The sequence below is a fragment of the Dermacentor variabilis genome, chromosome 11 (genome assembly GCF_050947875.1).
Source record: "Dermacentor variabilis isolate Ectoservices chromosome 11, ASM5094787v1, whole genome shotgun sequence".
Taxonomy (NCBI): domain Eukaryota; kingdom Metazoa; phylum Arthropoda; class Arachnida; order Ixodida; family Ixodidae; genus Dermacentor; species Dermacentor variabilis.
Window position 1 is genome coordinate 30,358,216 of NC_134578.1, and position 24,071 is coordinate 30,382,286.

Consider the following 24,071-nt stretch of genomic DNA (forward strand, 5'->3'; position numbering starts at 1 on the left):
CTGCGGTTGACAGGCCATCGTAGTTCATGCTACAAACAGCGTAAATATAGCAGCGAGAGATTAGCAGAGAGTACTAAGGAGCGTAAGTAAGCGGAGCCACGACACAGCCGAGACTACTGCTGTTAACCGCTTTCTTCTGTCTCTACTAGGTGATAAACATTAGGCAGGTTGATCCGTTCGAAGACAAAGATGCCTTCAATAGTGATCCGATCAACAGCGTCAGTTTGGACGCGGGATAATAGGAGAGGGTAAGAGAGAGGGTATAGAGCGAGCCACGCATGTTCGTAGAGAATAGGCGAGGAGACAACTGCGAGGAGGCGACAACGAGAAAGGATGCGTCCGAGAAAGAGCAGCGCGCATAGCGGAGAACGCATCGGGAGGACCGAGCGCGCGGCATTCAGAAGCCGAGCGGCCGCAGCCACCACTCCCACCCCCCAAATCCCGTCTCTCCCTTACCCTCCCTCAGCGCTTATCTCTCTCCTGAAGCGTGTCTCGAAGCTGCTCGTTGTTGTTGCTTATTTCGTTTCTTTCTTGCTTCGCGGGGCCAACCAACCGAGCCGGCAGGCAGCATCGGCAAGCGTTCCGTTTTCGCTGCGTGCGCCCCCGTCTAGGCCGCCAGTGCACGTTGGGCTGCCGCGCGAAGCGGGTGAGCGAGTCAGGGACGTCGGCGACGCTCGGTTTCTCGGCCAAGTTCAAGGCGGCACGCGCGCTCACCACGCGGTAGCACGCGGCGAAATCCGGCCACCGAGCTCCGATAACTACTAGCCAGCCGGATACCCTTCTTCGCGGAGTCCAGAAAGTGAGCTTCTGGAACCCCGGAACTTCACTCCTTCTGGAACTTGGATCCTGGCACTGGAATCCGAAACTTCGGCCCCCCGAAACGTCGCTCTCGGAACTCGGCTCCCGGAACTTTCGCAGTTACCCTGAATCGCGGCTTTCTCGGAATTTTTTGCCCGCCCTTTCTGCTGGACCAGCTCGCCTCTTCTGGGATTCTTCTCTGCGAAACTGGGCCCCTCAGAAGTCACCTGCGAACGAACGCTATACGGGATTGATCGCCGATCATCAATCGAACGCTGCCACTTCGACATTGGGCGTTGAATCGCTTGCGTCTGAGTTTCCCATCTGAGTAGCTCTTGAAGCACGACCGCTCGTCGGGCACTATCGTAGGAGAAACCGCAGCAACTGCCCGCCGCCTACTGCCACAATCTTTAGAAAAAAATCTTTTACTTGCCCGTGAGGAGATTCCGCCCACCACTTTCATAAATCCACGAGCAGTATTCGATGCCTGCCAACTAGCTCCTGTGAGCACGCTCTATTTCTCGACTGCCCGTTGCCGGCCTGTCATCGAAGAAGCCCTTCTCACTCCGGTCGCTGCCTTGCAGAGCCACAGGGCCAACGTCGTCCTGCAACTCCGCGAATAGCGTCGGCCACCGCATTCCGTCACTTCAACGGATTCGTCGGTCTCCTCTCGTCACCCACGTGTCTCGTTCGTGCCCGTCCCCAGTGCGACGAAGAAAGCAGTCGTCTCCTCCCCCATCAGCTCCCGCTCGCAAAAGAACACCCGGTCCCGCGTCCTTCAAACGACTGGAGGGTACCAGCGTAGGAAGACAGGTCAACGGCGGGGGCGGTGAACGGATTAGTTCCCCCGCATTGCTTCCTCGCCGTTACGATTGTCCCAAGACGGGGAAGTCGGACATACCCCAACAATCACTTGACGCCTCGGGCTTTATCAGTGAGCGAGCATTCCTTTCTTGAAGGTTCAGTGACATATCGGTGCCGTGTCTTTGCACGAGAGAGAAAGTTCATCATTCTTCCTTTTTCTTCTCCCTCTCTTGTTGATGTTCTAGGAAAGCTGTACGACTTTTCGTCGCTGACGTGTACTCGTTTTCGCCCGCGCTGTTCCTACGATTTGAATGCCCGGAACTACTGCTGCGTGCGCTGGAAGTAACGACGTTTTGCGGCTTCGGACTGCAGTAGAAATAGGCGCTAAACGTGTCGGTGAGTTATGAAAACTTTATATGCTTTTCCAGAACACGACACATATAAAGAAATCCATGAAGCGGATTTCGAAAGTACTTTTGCTTTGAGAAGTGGACACTCCGTCTGGTGTTGAAGGAATTCTTGAGTCGCCGGTTTCAAAAAAGCTGTGCTTGACGTGCCTCATCAGTGGAGGATTACCTCTACACCGCGCAGTGATGACGTGCGAGTACTCGAGGTTTAGTAGTTTAAGAAGTTAATGCTTGTTGCCGACGGAAGAACCTTCACAGAGTTGTGACAGCGACAAAGATTGCGTTTGTGCTAAGTCACGAAGAACGTGTCTGGAACAAACTCAGGAAGTCCTTCGTTGGGAAACATTATTTAATCGCCGTGCTTGAAGTGGGGCTCGTGATTTAAAGATTCTCGCATTTACTTTGTGCGTTTGACAGATTCCCTGTGGTGCCAAGTGAACACATATCTACACTGCTCCTCAAGCCAACAGTTCGCGCTTAAATGTCGTTCGTGGTTCGTGTAATTCCTGCGAGGTCAGTTAAGTCAGTTCCACACACAGGACGCCCGAGAACTGGCCGCTAAAAGTGGTTCAAACACGTGCCGCGACAGTTCAACCCACGCTGCGTGTGTTTGTGTTTTTGTGGATTTCACTGTTTCAACCTTGAGTCTTCACCATGGTGGCCTTGGATATACCGTTCATTCCAGCGATCATTCCCTTCACCGCATTTCTATTCGTTCGGTTCGGTGAACGAATAGTGCCATTCCAGAGCGAGCACATTCAGAAGGAGTACGACTACGTCATCGGTGAGTTCATCTAATTTCTTTGCATGCAGTTACAGTTTTAGTCGGCTTGTTGTTCTTGAACTGTGTTTGTTGAAATGTTTCTCCAGTCGAGAGCGCGGGGGGGGCGGGGGGGCGGAGGCGTCGGACGACATGTGTTCGCGTTGAAAGCGATGTTCCTACACTAACCAACCCCACCATGTAGACATTTTCGACTGTACATACGCGCATCTCGAGTCCTTTGAATGTAGTTTTATTATTTGCGCATACAAAATACGAATCGGTTAATTTTCCGTGCATACTGTGCGATCGGACTAAGAGTTTTCCGATACTTCATGGCTCTTATTCACCGCCTTGCCGAAGAAACTTTGCTGCCGGAAAGGAGTAGTCATGACATCATCGTGTCGACAACAAGAATCAGATACCATGTTTGTCGTACCAGGCATAATGACCACTAATCAAAGGCCTTGAACGGTTCAGCAATGTTTCAGATTTTGTTTTTTGTTTTTTACCAAAGTGCCGCACTCGTTCCCGGCTAATTCTGGTGATTTCCCCGAAGGGATTAACCTTGTGAAACGATCTCTGCAGATACATACGAATTCCTCACAGATACCAGCGTTTGCTTATTGGTTGGCGTTCAGGCACCCCTTTTCACGTGTTGGTCAGGGTCACTCCTATTTTCCTTCCGTCTTCGCTTTTCCCTAATGCAAAGTAACCAACCAGGTTCGCCTTGGTAAAGCGTCTGCCTTTCCAAATCTCTCTTTCGTTCAAGCGCTCGTTACGCGTGATAGCCATGATAAAAACCCACTCGCAGCTGCAATCTGCACGTTACATTTAATGCGGGTCCAAAATAGGACAACCAACACGACGGAAACCCCGTCACCTATTCTGTATGTCGATCGGAGCGATGGTCGGCCTTTTTTTTTTTGCTTTTTGCTTTCGTTCAGATATCGCTTATAATTCAAGATGCTGTGGGCATGACAATTACCGACCTAATAATGTAGATAAACTTTATGAATATCGTCTAACCTATTCATACTATGTAATGCTTTGAAAAACGGCGATAAATTATTTCCTAAAACGTACAAAGTACCACGGAACCTTTTCGCATGCAACACACGCTCTCTTGTTTTTTTTTTATTGATATGATATAAGGAGATGTTGGCGCACAATTTAAGGCGCCGGCTACTCCTCATCTCGTGAGTGGTTCCGTCATACATCGTACAGGGTTCAAGGTTACATATCAAACAGTCTTTTCACACAAGCACCAGGACTTATCACGCAACGTTTCCACGGGAAGACTATGACGTAAGGAACACATGGTACATACAATATATAATGTAAATGTCTCCACACTTATGTAGATGAAAGTCTCAAAAGTACAAAAGATATTGTCGCCTAATAACACATTGTCTAGTCAGCGGGCGGTAGATACATCGTGTAAATGCATTATCACATACAGTCTCAACAGAACAGTCAACATAACATAATTCACAAACAGATGGATATATACAGTGACAATGAAATGAAGGGAAAAATGAAAGCGCTAATAACGTCCAGCAATGCCGCTGTCTTCAAGAAAAGTCTTTAGTGCTTTTAAAGCACTCTTCTGCAAGGCCGTTGTTGGCCAAGGGCCCAAAAGTTTCCTTAAACTGAAAGGTCTGCGGTCTAATTTAATTAGCGCTGATTTAAGTAGGCTTCTTGGTGTGTCGTGATGTGGGCAACCTAGAAGGAGGTGATATATATCTTCGTCTACAAATCCACAATCACATTCGGGGGTTTCCGCACGGCTAATTCTGTGCAAGAAATGCTTTGTGTAAGCAGTGCCTAGCCTTAATCGATGAATAAGGGTTTCCATAGTTCTAACGACAATGAAAATTTGAATTCAATAAATGTATCAATATGGTATAAGTCCGAGCTCTTAGAATTCTGGTCAAACCAAGTATTTCTAGATAATTTGAGAGACGTTGTCCTTATAATGCAGCGTAATTCATCCTTTGATATTGGGAGCGGAGCCGTATCATCTTTTAGGTGCGCTTGTCGTGCTGCTTCATCGGCTGCTGTGTTGCCAGGAATGTCGCAATGCCCTGGTATCCACTGGAATGATATTGCATGTTTCGCTTCGCTTGCCTTTGTGAGGTTTTTAAGTGTTTCATATATTATACTGTCACTGAATGTTTTCCCCTTTGTGTTGCAGAGTGATGTTAGAGCCGCCTGTGAATCGCTGAAAATTACCCATTTTTGCGCATCTCTTACTGACAATATAAATTTTATCGCACATAGGATTGCGAACAGTTCAGCCGTTGTAGACGAAGTCGCACGAGATAATTTAAATGATTCTTGTTTGTTGAGGTGCGGTATAATGAATGATGAAGTTGAAGAGGTTGCTGTACTGGAGCCATCTGTATAGACGTGTGTGTATCCTGAATACCGCATATATATCTGGTACAGCGCTAGTTGTTGAGCAGCTCGAATGAACATATCTCTTTTGCTGAATATCCCATCTACTGACAATTCGATTTTTGGAACTGTAAGCAGCCATGGAGGATATTCGATGTCTGAGTTCCAAAATTCATTTCTTGGCAATATGTGAAGATGTTCTCTAATTTCTATATGAACATAACTTCTATCTCGTTTCATTATGTCTAGAGCCAATGGGTGGTTTTTATGCTGGGTTTGAAGACGGAAATAATGCCGGCATGTTTCTGTTGTTCGCATAACTGGAAATGGTGATTGGCGAGCCTCAGCTATTACAAGAGAACTAGAAGTCGCTCGTGGAACTCCTAGACATAGGCGTAGTCCTCTAGCTAAAAGTCTTTGAAGTCGCTCTTCTGACGTGTGGGAAAGTCCGTGTAAGATGGGCGCGGAGTACGCTACTTTTTGTCGTATTAATGCATTGTATACGCTCTCTTGTTAAATAGTACATGCGAACCCATCGAAGTAATTACGCCTTATACATACAGCAGCTTATGCCCTACCACCGTTGATAAATAGATTTGATAGTCAATTGTTTGACCTGACGTGCATTTCGGTGCACAACGTGTTTCTTTTTCTTTTGTTGAACATGTTTTTGTAATTCATTGTCTTTCGACACATCGTTGCTGTTTCAATTATTATTCTGTTTCAACCACGTGTACCAAGTTGTTTGTGTGCAGTTCTTAGGCTACAGAGCTGAATACGCCTGATCTTGAAAGTTACTGTTCTGCGTTGTGTGATGATATGCATATTATGCTGCAAAGCTATGCGAATATATTTTGTTTCCGGTCACATGTTCACATTTTTATTTATTTAATGTCCGCAGGTGGTTCTTTCTGCACTACAATTGTCTTGTTATGTTGCTCTTTGGTGCGCATTTTCGGATCTCCCCTCTAATAGTTTAAAGAAAAATGTAACCCTAATTTGGCAGATGGAAAGGTGGCGGTGGCAGGCTCCGCGTTATTTGAGCGTACTGCAGAGAGCGGATTATTAGTGGGAGGTATGTGACATAAAGTTGGCATTGCTTTCTTGTTTTTTAAATGTCGAGCCCCTTACAATCATTCTGTAATGATCACAGGAGCCAGGAGCAGTACCACGTAGTGCTGTGCAATAATCCAGGCTCAGGAGCACGACTGATTAAACGATGTGATGCTGTCAGAAACGTAGCCCATGCAGCGCGCGATGGCCACCCTTTTGATTTCAATGTGAGCGGATGCAAACAACCGCACAAATAAAAAAGTATGCCTTGTATATAGATATCAGTGAACACCGCAGCGCTGAATATCTTTTTTTCCCGAATTTTATTCGTGGAGAGCGGCCCTAAGGGAAATAAAGACACAGTGACACGGCTGGGCTCAACCTCGCATTGTGAACAAACTTCAGCAGGGTTCTGTAATTAGGATATTCTTGCTGTGCCTATAATTCCTGCGAATTCAGAGCGCCGGTCACTGCGTAGTCCTGAGTCTCCGAGCGAGGGGTGCCTGTGTGTTCCGTGCCTGGTCAAATCCACAACAGATGCTGCAGACCTGAGCCAGGTGCCCGGATCGCATAGTTGAGGCAGGTTCTCTTGATGAAGCGCTTAAACTTGCAGGTGACAGCAGTGGGTGGTGAGCCCCCCAGCTCGGAGCCTCCTCACGAAAACCTCTTCTACCCTCGTGAGCTTGAGGTGAAGGGAGGAGGCAGGCGGGGGGCTAAGAGCACGCGTGACTTTTCAAAGGGAGAAACTTTATGGGTTGGGACAAGGCAAAAAAAAAAAAAAAAGATGCCGGTACACGTGGTGTCGGTGAACGCGTGTTCGTCATGTTGTCTCGCACTGCTTATTTGACATGACATGTGACAGCTGCAGTTTGCACGATAAGACGTCCAATGCATTGAAGATCCAATGCACTCTTCGGTCGTACAAAAAAAAAAAAAAAAATTAGAGCAGACAAGCATAAGCTTGAATTAAAATAATTTAAGGAGCCTTATGGCGCGCACTTCAATCGTGCCGTGACTTGCACTATTGCTACCTGACGGCAACGCTTCCTCGGTGCTTCTTTCCCACCACTCTGGCTATCCTTTATAGTGAGTAGTGTTCTTGCCATTCTCATACGTCTTTTCTTTCCAGCTAACGGTCATGCCGTTCTTGTGGGCCGATTCCGAAGACGGCGTATAGTCTGAAAATGTGGGTGGATCACGAAGGTAATGCTGTTTTAAAAAGGTGGGCAGATTGCGAAGTCAGTGCTGTCTAAAACTGGGGGCCTAACTTCGTTCACGGCACTCTTCGACGAAAAGGAGAAACCCTTTAAATTTCTTGTCCGAATTCGTTGTCGTCTCGAAGGAATGCCATTCTCATATATGGATAGGTTTTTTTTCCTTTGTGAAGGATTGTACTTTTTCCCATTTTTTCGACTATGGATTTCATACGTGACCTTGACCATGAATGACCGCTGAGCTGAGAAATCCGCCGGACATCACGAGGAAGTGTTTATAACGGTCGGCGGAGACCGTTTGGACCCACCGGAGTGGCCGTTTAGCCTGCGCAACAAGGGATAATTGCGGAGCCGACAAGAGGTAGGGGGTTGGAGGGGGAGGGAGTTTCCATTGTATTTAAAGACGCCTAATGACGTCGCCACGAAGGGTGTCACTTAGGCGCGCGCATCAAGGCTTCCGCCTTGCGTGAGCTGGGAGCTCTTTTCGTCCCCTCTCCACCTTCTCCCCCTCTCCCCACTCGCCCGCGCGTGCTCACGCTGTCTACCTTGCAGGCCGTGTACCATGAGGCAGCTGTGTCACATGGGTCAAAGGCAAGAACGCCGAGTTTCTAGCTTCGTGCTCTCTGTCATTTGCAATTCTTTTTTTATTAAAGCGAATACCAACAGCACCGCAACTTCATGAGTATCGCATAATATAGCCGATGTGACATTGCCTCCCGCAGGAACGGACTCGCCAACAAATACCCCTGGCCTTGTGGGCTATGTGGAGCGCTGAGCTTCTCGTCGAACCTGCATGTAGTTTCTTTATAATGACCGCAGTATGGTACGGGAAATCAAAAGTAATAGTTGGGCGAGAGTCTATTGGATCTTACTTTGGCGGCTGTGAAATAAGGAGCGCCAGCTTAGAGTGACAGACAATGCGCTGACTGTCAAATGTGCTCGAAATGGGCTACATCGTATATACCGCTCAGCGCCGACTACCAGCCGAGCGTTTCATGTGAAAGCAGCGATATACGCACTGCATGTATAGCACAGGTTGAGAATCGACGCAATTTGTTTCAGTCTGAATTACCGGCTTCTTTTTAGATCCACAAATAATTGATAGAATACGAGCATCTGTGTTAGCAGTTGTCTGGGTTCTTTCTTTATTTTCCCTTGATTATTTTATTACTACTTGCATGCTTTGATGCGATGGACATCTTTAGCGATGCCAGCTACGCTAGTGCTTCTTTAGATAGGCGTCGATTCTTCTTAAGTCTGATACTGAGTCCATAATTATTCTATATTAAGCACCGACAACCGCAATGCGTTTCGACATTTGCATCTAATTGTGGCTTGAACGCAGTCTAATGCGCCTATAGGACATACCGCTGGCTTTTACTGTTGCGGCAAACGTAGTGAGTTTCCACCTGCAGCCCATTCAGACAGCTTAATAGTGGCGAAAATGCTATTTCCGTGCACAATTAGCGACCACCAATATGCATTACTCATGCAATGGTGGTTATTTTACAGCCAGGGTCGGTAATCACTTAATCAAAGCTTTGTCAAGGCAATGCTAGAGCGTATTCTCTTGACGTGTCCCGTCTGCTGCGTAACTGTTAATGTTGACCCGCAGTTTTTCACTACGTACTTGCATAAAATGGCACTAACATTGTTTCTTTGAACGTTCGAGTACTGCGGGGCGGACCTCATGGTTGGAGGAGTCACACACACCCGAGCCTCTAAATCCCCGTAGCAAGGTGAACAAGATGGATATTACTTGCAGCAGCGCAAAGGGGACCCACCTACTCTACAGGCACTGACCGACAACCCCCAATTCTATTCAGAAAGAGTGAATAATAAACACGCAAAAAAAAAACAAGCTGCTCTGATTTGGTCTGGGTACTGCGTGCGAGCTTGGTTGTCCTTATGTGTGCGTGTGTTTGCGTTTGTTCTTCTTTCTTCTGAATAAAATTGTCATAGTGAGCGCCCGTCCCATGTGCTTCCTTCTGTCTCCGTCCCCTATCTCAGTCTGCGTCTGTCGTGCCTTCAAGACGCCATATACGCCTGAGGCATTGTGATTGAGTTCGAGGTCGGCCGGCAGAGCAAGCGATGACCCGATACGTAATACAGCGCATTCGACGCCGCCCAGGAAACTTGCCCAATGCGGAAGAAGGAAAATGAAGAAATGCTTCCTCTCCGTGTGTGTGTGTGGGGGGGGGGGGGGATAGGGTGTCTTCCACGGATAGTGGATTTCGTGCCTCCGCAATCGTTTCTTCCTTCAAGAGCATATTCGTGTCTCTTTCTTTTATATCCGCCGAGGCATTGTGCAAGCCACAGTGTTCGGCCATTCCGAATGGTTGTTGCTTCCATAATTTACAAGTTGGAGAGGGTGGAAACACGCGCAACATTTATTGGCATTTCCTTGAACACGTGATGTTTTCGTCACGTTCACGCGGAAATAGTTGTTTACGTGGCCTTTTCCTTCAGAGCGCTATGTCTAGGTCACGATGAGCAAAGCGTTTAAAAGCGTGACAATGAACATAAGAGAAAATTAAATATGCGGCTTTACGTTTCAAGGTCACGATCTGACAATGGGAGTTCCCATGCGTGGGGTCTCTACAATAAATTCGACTTCTGGGGGTTTCTGAACGCGCACCGGAAGGTCATTGCACTCGTGTTAATGATTCTTGTTCTTATCGAATTGCAGCCGCCGCAGCAGGGGCCCGTACCCACACCATAACTCTTATCAATCTGGCAATGTATTAGCGCGACGCACTGCTCGCAGATTCTGAGACAAAGTCTATCGTGTGCCAAATATGGCATGTCAGGGGAGCCTGGTCAAAGCAGCGTAAGGGGTATAATCAACCCTTATTTTTCTGACGGGGTCCACAGCATCAGCGCAGCAGATCAATCATCCACACACTAGGGCCTTGATCAAGACGCCAGCTTCGTATTGAGCGAACCAAGCGCAGTTCAGTCTGAGAATACCCCTTGTACCTCCACAGAGGCTATGATGCCTGTCCTTTTTATATTGAAACGACAACAGAACTGACATGTAGCATTGGATCTGTCTGCGCCCCAAGCAGTTTAGAGCGACAGTGACGCCGCCTCGTAACATTATTTTGTAGCAAACTATGTATCCCGACATATTTGACTCCAGAAAGCCCAGCGCATTCACGCCGAGTTTGATAGCTCAGCGTAGGGATTTAAGCGGGGACTTAACCCACAACCGTAGCAGCGTTCTTGAAGGTCTAGAGCAAAGATTCAGTTTTTTAAAGCGCATCAAATCAATTACTAATTATTTCATTACCACTGTAAATCATTTTCAGCTCAGCTATTATTTCAATGTGTTTTCTTGGCGCGACTCCAACTCTCCACAGCCACAAATCAATGCGAACAAGTTGGTCTAATTTTCCTTAATGTGAGATGTGTTTTATTTTTTTTGGGGGGGGGGCGGAATTCAACAAAACAAGTTTTAAAAGAAGCAGTCTTAAAACCAAAGGAAATTATATGATATGCACAATCTTGCTATCTGAGCAAGAAGTCTTCGGCTGAGCATGCCGAACAGGGCTACCGAGAGAACATCCTGCCGAACAGCAATACGCCCGCGGAGGCCACTTCGGCCGTACCTGGCCCCACCACGTGAACGGAAACGAGAAGAAAAATTGGGGCTCTCATCGGCCTTGCCCATTCAGCGCAAACCGTTGACCCGCGCCAACGTTCCATGAAATGAGCGGGCGGCGCCGGCGGCGGCGCAACGTTACCCATGCCGACACCGCGTCGCTCGCTCATTTCTTTCTCTTTTTTTTTTGCGCCGCAATCAGCACTAATTAAGGCGTAGTGTTACGGAGGGGCGTACATGCCTGGCCGGCCATGCTGGTTGAGGTGAAATTCTCGGCTGTCGTGAAAAGTTACATTTTGAAACTTTTGTGTAGGAACTCCTTGAACTGACCAAGGCCGCCATTTCGCTTCATGCAAACCTCGACGGCAGAAAGGCAGGCCTCCTTGCTACAGCTTGCATACCTACTTTTTGCCTCAATATTGAAGGCAACATGGAAACAACGAAACAAAAACGATAGACACGTCCAGTATATCTCGTCTGTTTCTTTTTTTTTTTTGTATGCGCGTGGTTTTTCACATTTGCGCTGTCCTGAACGCAAGCCACGGGGTACGCTCCAGCATACGGCATCAATTTCTATTCATGCAGGTCCTCCTTATGATAGAGGGTCTTGTTGATTTTCCATTGCATGAATTATGACAAAGTATGAAGTTGTCGATCTCACTGCAGTAGTTAAATTATTACGAAAAGCTACAATGTTAATTTGCTATTTCAGGAAGTTGTCGACTCGTTAGTTGCCGTACAGTATCCCGATTCCCAGAGAGCGGCTCAAATAATTACTCACAGCACATTTTATACGACCCTTTGAAAACGCACGTCAAGGGCAGCGTGGCTTCGGACATGAAAAAGGTAACTCGTCACTTCACCGAAAACGGGGGTCGTGGTCCCGGGGCATCTGTTACACCCCAAATTGATCGTCCGAGCTCCTCGGATGCTTGCCACGAGGTAGCCGCTTCATCAACACCCGCTCAAACGGCGACGGTACCCGACATAGACTGTGACGCGCAAAACAAAGGATCTCCGACTAGAATCTGACCACTGCTTCAATGCGTAAATAAAACCCTTTTCTTTCGCTCCTACTCTGGGACGTGCTCATCCCTATGTCTGGAGGATTCCTGAGCGGAAAGCTACCCCGAGGCGCAACACAACGCAAACGACGTAGGAACCTACCAGGTGGGGGTGGCTGAAGGTCACACAATGACGTACCAGTTGCCCTACAGCTACCAAATTGGCGCTTTCAGTTGTTCACTTTTCTTGAAAAAGCAGGCTGGCACGCTCTCCCGTTTAGTCCCGTCGAGTCTTGAATGGACTCGGCTTTTAGCGCGACGGCCGCAGTGTGCGTGTACGCGTCCGTGATATCTGCTATGACGAGATGGCCACAGCAGGCTTCGGTGACGTGTTGGATCGCATTTGTCACGTCCGCAGCCGCGCTTTATGCACTTGGTAGGTTTTAAAGTGATCACATTGAAATGCAACATAAATAACTACTCATTGCTCTCGAAAAATTAGACTTCATTAACGTAATTGTTCTGTATAGAGCTATACAACCGAGCCATACAAACGAGACAAAAGTTTTCTGCCCGTACTCCTATACTTAGCATGCGACTTAGGTGAGGAATGCGTTGGTCGCTTATGGCGTTATCATCTGCGCATTTCCACCTCGAGGCGGGAAAATAAATTGATTCTTTTCCACAATGCTGTATTTTGCACATTCTTTTTCCCCTTTCAACTACGTGTAGTGCTCGACTACCTTTGCCTTCCTACGTACGTGATCGCTACAACAGGTTGAATATTACCGTCCGTCGACGAAACAATGCAAGTTTGGCGGATAAGAGTCACAGTAACTATTCTGGCGGACGGCTTTTTGTGGCAATGAAAGCAAAGTGGGGGGGGGGGGATATGAGGGGGAACTTCTGCTCGCTGCACTGCGCTAAGTATTCAAGCAGAGTTTTTAGTTTCTTGGAGCAGATACTGAATCAGCGTAGTATCGGTATGCGACAGTTTCGTAATCGTCCGAATGCGGAAGGCAAAAGCGAGAAATGTCATATTTAGCACTGTGTGGGCTACTTTATTGATTTATTACAAGCACTGTAGTAAATAGGATGCTCATTTTTATTGTTATTATTGTTCTGTCCCCGAGCTTAACCTAAAGGAAGCAACACTTCGGTACTGATTTAAAAAGCGCTGCTACTTGAGTCTGCTTTCCTTCCGTAACTCTCACTTCATTGCCACAAGCAGGCGGTGTATGTGGCCGTCATAACGTGCTGTGAAGCGCCTTCTTACCGCAGTGCGGTTCAGCAGAGTGGTGTGCCCTTAAGTCTCCTCTTCTACAACGATGAACAAAACCTCGAAAGCACTCGCCTCAAGAACGCTTAACTTTCTCCCGTGGATTGTACTTCACGTACAATGCCGCTCTTTCCCCTGGTGAGCAGAACGACCCGAACCCCTGCTGTTATTGTGTACCAAAGGCACACGATAACAGCCGGCCCCATCCCAGCCCACGCGTACAATTGTTGTCGCGCTTTAGCGCATTCGTGGAAGAAGTCATGCCACGTCGTTGCCACACCACTTGCTGCGTCTCATACCTATTTGAGAGTGGAAGTAAACCTTGTCAACTGCCAGCCTTCTGCACAATAGACCCGCATTGAGCGAGAAGGGGTCGAGTTAAGACCACTGACCTCCACTAAGCAGTAGTTAGGACGCGGAGATAAAAGGAGCGCAGGTGTCCGAGTGTCAAACCGCATTTCACCGAGACAAATCTCCGACCTCTTTAAAGCTAAGAAAGAAGCCCCCGAACGGTTCCTGACCCGACGTAGTTCTTGGGAAACGATGACGAGGCTGAAGCACGTCCGTTGTCAATGGCTATGAGCCATAAACTCACCAGTCTTTCTTTGTTATTATTATAAATATATCGCTAAGACGCCTATTGCATGCCAACAAAAAAAAAAACATATCATAGTAGTTATGCCAGACTGTTTGATTCCAGGAGCTCTTAGACATCTCAATAATTGGGCATGTCAGAAAAACTAGTTCAGATGCCGCGGTGTAAAACATTGCCTATATACACGTTGAATACATGTATCAAAACCCTTGCAGGAGACGGTCTAGCGAGCGAATGTGATAATTTCGTCCGCCAGGTATGAAAAATCTGGCGTCCCTTTCCCATATCATCATCTATGAAGCACTGGTCACATTTCTTTAGGAAAAGAAAAGGGTAGATGCATGCATGCGTCACCGGTGTTTACTTTTGTAAGCAAGCCAATAAAATGACGGCGCTCACCGGCAATATCTCTTTTCCCTTGGCCGTTCAGTGATCCTAGTCGAGTGACTTTTTATGCTGAGGGCAAAACAATTTCTGCAGATCACTTCGCACCGAACCATTTCAACATTGCCCGCCAATCAAGATCTTAAATATAATATTTAGAAAGCAACGAGGCGTATGATAGTCTTACCTATTGTGCTTGGAGATAAAGGTTACCTGTATTTATGTTCGCGTAACTGCCTAAACACTGAGTGTGTTGTTTGCCAAAAAGTGGGCACCTCACAAAAATCGTAGATGTGTTTAGTCGTTCGTCATGACAGGTGCTGCTAGTTACAAGGAACTAAAAGAAAAAAAAAACGAAATGTACTGCAAATTGTTTCTTATACGGACTTGTTGGTACGACAGCATAATACGGTAAACAGCGCAAAAATGTGATTAAGACGTCCCGGGTTGCCCATTTTTGCACTGTTAGTCGGGTTTTCCGACGGCTTACCGTGTTATATAACGACCAACATCGCGGTAGACAAATGGCTGGCAAATGCTTTTGCACCGTCACGATTCAAGCGAACTTTGACCTACAAGCGGTGCCTTTTTTGTCTTCCCATGCTAAATGTATCTCTTCACTCTGCCCTAGTCTTCTCATTGATTGGTGGGGTTCGACTGCAGTAAAACACGCTGTGGGGCTTGTTGGTGCATAGCTTTGAATATATTAAGCGCCAAAAATGACAGCACACAAGAAGAAATACAGACAGGACAAGGCGCTGGCCCACTGTAGAAGAAAGGTACTGCAGTAAAACACGCTGTGGGGCTAGTTGGTGCATAGCTTTCAATATATTAAGCGCTGTCATTTTTGGCGCTTAATATATTGAAAGGGTTCGACTGCCCCACACAACATGGAAAATGCACGGGCGACACCAAAGCTGTTGGTCTGAGCTGGTTGGTTAATGATTCCTGCAGCGTACAGCGTAAACTTACAAACGGGACACGAACGACACAGCCATGTGTCGTGTTGCGTCGGTCATGTATTGTTTCTATAATTAGGTTAGGTATATAAAGTTGATGTACCGGCACTCGTAGCACGTGCAGGAACACAACAAAAGTTCAGCGCCCGTGCATTCAAGTGCGGCCTTTTAGTTTACCCATTTCCTTCGCACTTTTCGCTCTGTAGGACGTTCACACCACGAATACAGCAAAAATTGCTTTCCGCGTCCAACGCCGCGCCTAAGACGGAATCGAACCGAAAGCAACCTGCCGCATACGACTCTTGAGTATCGGCGACCCGGCCAGGATCGACAAGAATGCGCGCGTGGTGGAAAGACAACGTCGACAGAACACAAAAGAAGCGAAAGCTGTTCCTTCTTTCTCCCCATCTCGGCCGCTCCTTCTCCTACACCCAATAGCTCAGCATCGAGGTGCAAGTCGTCTCGCTTTGTTGGAGAAGGGTGAACGACGAGGCAACCTTCGTCTGTGCCCATCATCGTTGGCGGAGGGTGTACGCCCTCCCTTCCACGACGGTGTCGCCGCAGTCATCAAGAAGTACGGTCGACGAAGCCACGCGCCAGAAAAGAAAAGTATGTCGCCTTCTTCGTCGGTTGCTCTGCCCTCCGAGAGCCGGCGAGGACGGGTGGGATCCCTGCACGGCTCGCCGGCGTGACTTCGGTTGCCGCTGGGGGTCTACCTCGTCGCTTGCCCGTGGCGCCCCCATACCGTAATCCTCGCTGAGTACCGGCACATCACAGGAGGGGCGGTCGTGATGCTCTTATTTTCAGCGCAAACTTGACGACTTGCACGCCTTTATCTGCAGCATGTCCGAGGTAAATTGAGGTTGTCGCGGTTGATCGGTTATTTGGCTTTCGGCGCTAGCGCGTAGAGCTTTCTTTCGGGAACGCTCCGCTTTCCGGATGAGCGGAGGGTTTGATTTCGGCGTTCTTAGTGATTCGTCACTGCTACCTTCTTTTTTATCAGTTCATGCTCATATAGAACGCAGTTGTTGGACAGTTTGGGGTGTGAAACGTGCGTGTTGCTCCAAGCGCAAGTCCTGTTCAGACTTAATCACAGGGTACCTTGGATTTGGTCGAACGAACTTCATTCTGGAGTACCCAGACTGCAGGAGTCACTGACACGGTGAATTGAGAACACATCCTTTTGTAACACTTGTTTTCGAGCACAATGATGCACAACACGTATACCGAAAGCGTTTTTTTTTTTTGCAACCCAAAGTTGTTTGTACGGAGGGGTTAGTCGTGACAGGAAACCAAGGTGACCGACAAGTGTCAATCTTTCAGAACCACTACCTTCGCAAATTCTACCTTGAGAATAGTAGGACACACCTGACACCAAGCGGTAAACCTATGTTCTTTTCCATAAGAAGTAATAAATGTCATAGGAATCGCGGTTAGTCGGTCGGATCTGATCTCAGAAGCGTCTACGGTGCTCGCTTTTTTGCTAATCATGCTAGTGAAAAACGCGGAAGCGTTGGCACGTTATCACACTTCCGGATCGGCTTCAGTGTAGGGATTTCCTATACGCCTCGTGCTCCGCCTATAGAGGCGCCACTGAAAGCCACCTAGCGGACGCTTCCAACAGTACACGCGGGAGCAGTAGCAGACGACAACCCTTTGCAGCAAGGATGGCTGAAGTTCGCGGCTGCGATATTTCACCTTTGTTCGGGTGCCAGGCTGCTTCTTCTGCGGTGACGGCTGTAGCTAAGATGCTGACCTCTGTGCGAGCGGGTATTAACACGATGTTACAGGTGTTTGGGACAACATGGTCCACATACGTGCAAGGTGTCCCGCAGACAAACGCCATGAACCCCATTGACATGACGTGGAGCTCATGTTCACTAGCCGATAAACTTTGTTGAGCGATGCGATCTCTCGATGGTTTTTTTTTATTCTACCCTTGCCGCAATGCTGCTTCTGTACCTGAATAATACGCAACTGTCGTTAGTGCAGACTTCTATCAAACAAATCCGCACGGTGCAATCTCTGCATATGCCGTTGTGATTTTTCTGCCGATGAATACATGTGGCATCGCCGAATAAGTGCAGCCTAAGTCGCCTCAAGAAGAGTAATTGCAAATTTATTGATGGAAACGCGTACACTAACCAACGAAGTCACCAAACACACGGGTTAATAAAAGCGCCTGTTAGTGCTGTACCGCCGATGCAATTCTGCTGCATACGCCGATGAACTACCGGTCCCGCTGCAGTTTGTGCAATTTTAAATTCCCCAAGGGAGCTGCTTGGAAACGTACAAAGCTAAAGACTAACTTTTCAGTACTTTTTTGTATTACTAGAGAGAGGTGCCGCATGATATATTTAAAGGCAGAGCAGCGCAACGATATCTAAGATGCCCTCGGGCGAAAAGAATAAAGCTGTTAAAGAATCACTTCATTGGTATCATTCCGATAAGACACAGTCTGATTTATACCCTTTACAGATAAGGCAGGGTGAAAACTTCGCAGCTCAAAAGAATCGACAAGAGTTATGCATGGAGCAACTAGCAACAGTTAAACGTATGCGAAGCCACGCATAAAATAGATGTAAAAACATGAAGTGCGCGACAGCTGGTGCGAGGATTTATCACGCCACATGAAACCAACAATTTCAGTTCTTGTAAACCTCAGTAGCTTTAACATACAACGCAATGCGTTCGTGCAGTCTCGCTGCCTAACTAGCGCAACGCGGTAATGAAGCGGAAAGCAATATAAGCGGCAAACAGCATTCGGAACTTTAGCGAAATGCCTTTAAACCTCATGCTGCACTGCATACGAACTTCGTTGCTCACGCGTGTAACTATGGTCGAGTGGAAAAAACACCGACGAGACAAAGGAAAGGATGAGAACAAGAAATTTCCCTTCGAAGCGACGATCCATTTTTGCTACCGTTGCTCCCGCTGATGAGGCTTTGCCGGGAATGATTAGAACCGTATCGCCGGCACGCTTTCACCGGTATTTGAGCCCCTCAACCTGCAACAATTCTTCTTCGACATTCCCTAAAGCTTTGGCCACCCCACACGTGCGAATGGTGTTGCCTATCTTGCTCTGAAAACGTGAATAAGACAGAGAAGCACGATCAACGACACAACAAACTACGGCGCGCGCCAGGCTCCTCTCCCGCGTGTTCTGCGCAAGGCCGCCACCAGTGGCGCGTCCGTTGACGTGCACGGCGCGTGTAGTCCTTGGTCCAACTTCGACGCACTTGAAGCAGATTCATTGGTCAGGCGTATACCGTCCGTCTTCCCTATATGTGTCGAGATTGCGTAAGCGACTACCTAATTCATAAATTAGACCGACTGGTAAAACTTCACCCGTTCACCTGTGGTTCCGCGAGACACGGACTATACACGCTAATTAAGATAATACAGATTATCCAAAGGAAGCAGCACTTGGGCGACTCGCGACTGGTCCACCTTGGTGACGTCCCGGTTCTGTCCCGTGCGCTATTGGAACGCCCCTGTTCAGAACCTCACCCCGCATTGGTGTCTTTGGTAAGCGGTGCTCCACACTATCACACGTGTTGGTGCTCTAATTAGTAAGACGAGGTGCGGCCGTTGAAATGGCGAGCCTTCTTCTTTCCGAAGTTCGTATACTGAATAGCTGCTACACCCACAAAAAAAAAAACGTTTTTTTTTCCCATAATTTTCAGTACACGATCGCACGCGATGCCATGTCGTGGGAAATTCACGCCTCGTGACCGCCTTTCGGCGCCACGCATTCGCCGCGTCACACGGTACGAGGCCGCAGTCGCTGATCAAGTTAACGCATACCTGAGCAATAGATTTCAAACACTCCCGGAAGTGCCGCAGCATGACGGTAAACCGTACACACCATATAAACGGAAAGACGCCGATGTTCGCAAATCGCGCATTGCGCTTCTTGCTCTACAAGGGAATCACATACACCGCCGACGGAGATGGCGCGGAAGTGTAGGGCGCGACCGTGAAACTGTCGGGGGACGGGGAGAGCATAGGACGGTGCCTGTCCGCAACCTCCCCTCGCCTCTCGGACGCAGCTGTACACATACCCCACTCGCTCACAAACATGCGCACCGAGACACGCACACTTACTACCCTCGCCGCGGTCTGCGCTCGCTGCGCGCTCTGTCGGACTCCGTGCTCCTCTTGGGCGGCCTACTGTGACCGCGGCTGCTTGTTGGCACATCCGCACACCGCCCCCCCCTCCCCCCCCACCTTCGACGCTGTCCGCGTCTCGCTGCATCCACACCGCGGCGAGGAACGCGAGCACACACACCAATGCCCCTCTCGCTCTTTCATCTGTTTGCGCGCGGTGGTCATGTTCACACCGAGAGACGGGTTTGGCTTGACCGTGCACTGCGGAGTAGCGGCGACTTGTAAGCCACTGGAATCGTTTGTGACGACAGTGCGGCAAGGTTTTCCCAACACATTTTGGAAACTTGTCTTGAAATTTTCCAAGCCGAAAAGGAAAAAGTGGACTGTTGTGGTGGACAATGATGGTATGTGGAAATGAGGAACTGAACGTTCAGTTATAGCACTCAGCCTATAGCACTCAGCCCATAGCACTATAGCACTCAACCTATATATTTACGGGTGTGTAACTGTGTGTCATTTGCTCGTGCCCCTTGTGACAACCCAGTTTCGTGTGTCGTGTTGCCTACTGAGCCCAGTTAGGTCAATATGGCATAGTCTAACATGAACCAATGTTGGCGAAGAGTGCCCTATTGATGGCATTGCGAGTTTTTCTTTATTGTTCACCGAGAGATTACATCTCTTCCAAGTTAATAGTTCGATGCTTCTCCTACCTCCCCGTTTGCTCGATCTATTCGAGATATACCGGACGGGCGTCTTAATAAGTGCCAGCATTCAAGAAAGACTTAAGTCGCCAACACACCATCTCGCTCCAATTGCCTCTGTCAGACTGGGCCTTCTGAAAAACGGAACATCACTGGCGTCTTTATATATGGAGTACAGTTCGGGTAACATAATATACCTACTTTGGAACTCCCGTATTTCCCACTCCCTGCTTTTAATGCATCAGCATTAAGAGTATCAAAGTGGAAAACAGTGTATTTGTGCGAACTGTAGGAAGCCGGCCGGTTTGTGGGGATGGCAAAGTTTAGAAGTGTGCGTATATATATATATATATATATATATATATATATATATATATATATATATATATATATAGTGCAACTCGCAGTGGTCTGCTCCGGACCAGCGTCATTTACACACCGCTTTTTGCAACCAGGACGAGCGTGGCGAGTGAGCTCCTGAACAACAGTTCCAATGTGGTGAACTCTATTTCAATAATTGATATGCGCCGTCAAAGATGTGCGACGTAATGATGCATTTCCCTTGCATTTAACGCTAAATTGTCACTGAATCTTTATTTGGCACTTTCTTTCTTTCTTGCACAATTCTTTCTGTGTTTCTAACTCACCTTATTCATCCCTCTGTGTTGGGTCGGCAACCGGAAGCATGCATTTTGGTTAACTTCCGTGCCTTTTCCATATGCATTTATATATCTCTCATTTCCTCTCTCTGTATCACCGAAGAACAACCTCCACTGCCGAAATGTTGCGAAGAGTGTTGCCACTTTAGGATTCTGAGTTACCCTTCCCGCATTCCTTCGATAGCTGTCAGTGCAGCTCGGTCATCAACGTTTACGTGTGTTAGTGCCAAGCGAGTTCATGTGTATAGCAATCTCAGAACTGCATTCACACTTTATTCACACACGTGCTATGTTGCAACCAACAGTGCTCCCCTGCAGTCAACATTGTCTTCTTTTCTTGTAAAGAGAACAACCGTGTCACGGGGAGGCACATACGAAGGACCTGAAAACACAGCCACTCGTCTGAACGGTCAGATCAGCTCATGTTTTAATAATACTATCCGCTTTATTTCTGCATTCTCACTGCTTCCGAACACAGAGTTAATTCCCGAAGCGTAGTAATCCTGTAATACGCCGTGACATTACGCTTATATACTTTGGCACCGTATTTTCTTCTTCAGCCATCGCGTCTCATCCCATGGCAAGATTTCTTAACACCAGGTTCACGCCTTACCTAGACGTTTGTATGACGTCGTAGGCTCAATGCACCGACGATGGCACGGGTCTCACGAGAGCTCCTGTCGTGCCAGCGTGGTGTCGGCAATGGCGCGCGCGTGCGACTTAAAGAAAACGACGCTGGCCCAGTTTCGTGACAGAGCCATGAGGTAAGTACGCGATTCTGGTATCCGAGAGAAAAAAAAGAGAAGCAAAAAAAACAAGAGGAGAGCTCAAATGAATTGAGGTAGAAGTCGCGTCAGCGGTTATAATAAAGCCACGAATGTCATCGCAAAGGGAACCTCTACTCAAGAGCGAGAGTTTGAAAGGAAAACTGGCGCGAAGGATGGGATGATCGTTCTAGCGAGGATCGTCCGAGACACCGCGCGGCATTCGATCAAAAGCGCAGCGCTAGAAAGTGAATCCGGGAATGGAGGCCGCTGACCCGAGAAAAGGTAAAAGCAATGCACTGAGGTCTCGCATGCAGAGAGGGCTATGGCTGGAATGGCGCCGTAGATATTTAGGACTGAGATGTGACCTTGAAAGCGTCTACTGACTAGTCTTCTTGCCGTGTAGAATCTCAGGAAGCAATTGTTGGCAGTTATGGAGGTCCAACATTTAACTCGGTCGAGCAAATTCCGGCAGCACGCTGAAGACTTGTGAGGCGTATTGGTCACGGCGCATCAGCCATATACATCGATTTCATCATATAGCACTGCACTACAAGCTTCACTTTATGAGAAGCGCGAAATAAGGTGCTGTTTACAGTCCCTGTCAGCCGGAGAATTGCTACTACCAATTTCTACTGCAATCAATAACTAGGCATATAATAAACGAATTCCCGTGGAGAATAACCAAGGTGCACATGTGGCGATGAAGTGCGGATGAAGTTCCTATGCTGCAATAGTGCATACACTTCAAACCTTTTCGTTCCCACCTACAGCAATCAACACAACAAGCTTAGCGGGAGAAAATGTGAAATGGCATGTTCAGTTCAGTTTATATCCAACAAAATGTTGGGAGTCCTCCAGGCAAAAAAGTTGTCATAGACAACTTGAGAGGACCTGGAGACCATACAGACAGCAGACAAAGTGATATATTTACAAAATAACAGTTTGAAAGACTTTAAATCACAGGGTATTTTCAAATAGTGAAAATAATATACAATGCAAGAAAAAGAAGCATCATGAAACCGCGACCACATACGTAGGGTGCATATTGCAATGTGCCCCACTGACATCTGCAACTGTCCAAAAGTTCCAAGCTCGATAGGAACTACATTGTCTTTGAAATGACAGCCGACTGCTCTGCAGAATGATTCGTTGACACAAAACGCCGTCTTAAAAACATCTACAGGCAAGTTGTACAACCTTTGTAATAAACCTTACACATCTCTCGGGCCCCGCAACCAGCAGCTCCGAGGAAACTGGCAGCTAGAGATACGTACGCGGCCCCTGTTCCCAATCCACTTGTTTACAATCTGCCCCAAAAGATGTGCACTTCTTTCACTGAAGAAAGAAAGGTGCTAACTGAAAATACTGATTGCATGCCAAGGAGTGCTCTTATGCCTAACGTTACATTTCGTTTTTAGTCTTTGCAGTACAGAGAACCACGGACCGTCAGCTAGCACGCCAGTCACCAATCACAATGTGTGTCAGAGTCCTGCAACATGCGCCTAAGGGTAGTTTTGCGAACGGCAGCATTGAAAACACTAGTGACTAGAAGGTCTGTAACCCAATCGCCTATGACACAGCGTGCGATATCGACATGCATGTCCGACAACCGGCCTTCGGGAGTTCCTCTTGAAGCTTTGCAACACGATATAACATTTCATGCTCAGATTCATTGCTCTTGGCCGCACGCGTAAGTGCCTCCTACCTTGCGTTTGCTTTGATGTCCAACTGCAAAGCTCTATGCTGGTTTACTGAGCATAAACGTCGTTCTGTAGCGTAACACGCGTGGCCTTCTTCAATATGGCTTCTTAGCGATTGTTCTCACTCTTTCTGTTTCTTTCCTTTCTCTTCTTACTTTTTTTTTCGCTGACGCAACCATCTTCCAGGGTAGACGTCGGAAGGAGCTGTTCTCTATTTGCACTTCGTAACCCGGTCAATTGCGGTCAGACCACCTTCGTCTCTTTAAGCGTGTCAAGTAGCTCAGTCAAGGAGGAGGGGCGAGCACTGTTTCACTGCCGAAGACGCCGTTGAATGCTAGATCAAGGGCTTTGAGGAACAGGTTTTGCGGCTGGTTGTCGCATGCGAGGGCTGGAAGAAGACTCAGCGGCAGACAGGATAAACCGCTGGTTATGTAAAGCTCTATCCGATGTCCGGGCTTACGTTGTCCATTGTGTCATCTTATGGCTTCGACTTGGCGAAAAATGATACGTCGGGATTTTGCCAGGTGCCGAAGAACAAAGAAAGAAACCAGTGCGCCCAGTTGGTTGTGATGTAATCCGAGTTCCACTCCCGATAGTTGTACATGACTTTTCTGCTATTCAGCGGAAACAAGAAATACATGTCGATCGCTTTTGCCATCACTGTGTAAGCAATTAGTACGCTGAGCTTACGGGAATGAGTAGTTTCAAGGATGCAATGAAAGTACTATAATCGTGCTGGTTATATAAAATCATTTATGTCAGTTTCACGTTTAGTTGTCTCAAGCTCAACGTAAACGACACCGTCCAACAATATTATATAGATTCGAGGTGACGCGGAACGTCCAGCAGCTTATTGTGCTAAGATGACAGGAG

The 24,071-nt window shown here is 47.6% G+C and overlaps 1 protein-coding gene across 1 annotated transcript in view; it reads left to right on the forward strand.

Annotated features, from left to right (window-relative positions):
- The first annotated feature begins 1,283 nt into the window (after positions 1 to 1,283).
- Positions 1,284 to 24,071, forward strand: part of LOC142564726 (glucose dehydrogenase [FAD, quinone]-like) — a 105,383-nt gene continuing 82,595 nt past the window's right edge. The window contains exon 1 of the mRNA XM_075675864.1: positions 1,284 to 2,793. Within this exon, the coding sequence (XP_075531979.1) occupies positions 2,664 to 2,793 (130 nt within the window). The 5' untranslated portion in view covers positions 1,284 to 2,663. The remainder of the gene's footprint in view (positions 2,794 to 24,071) is intronic.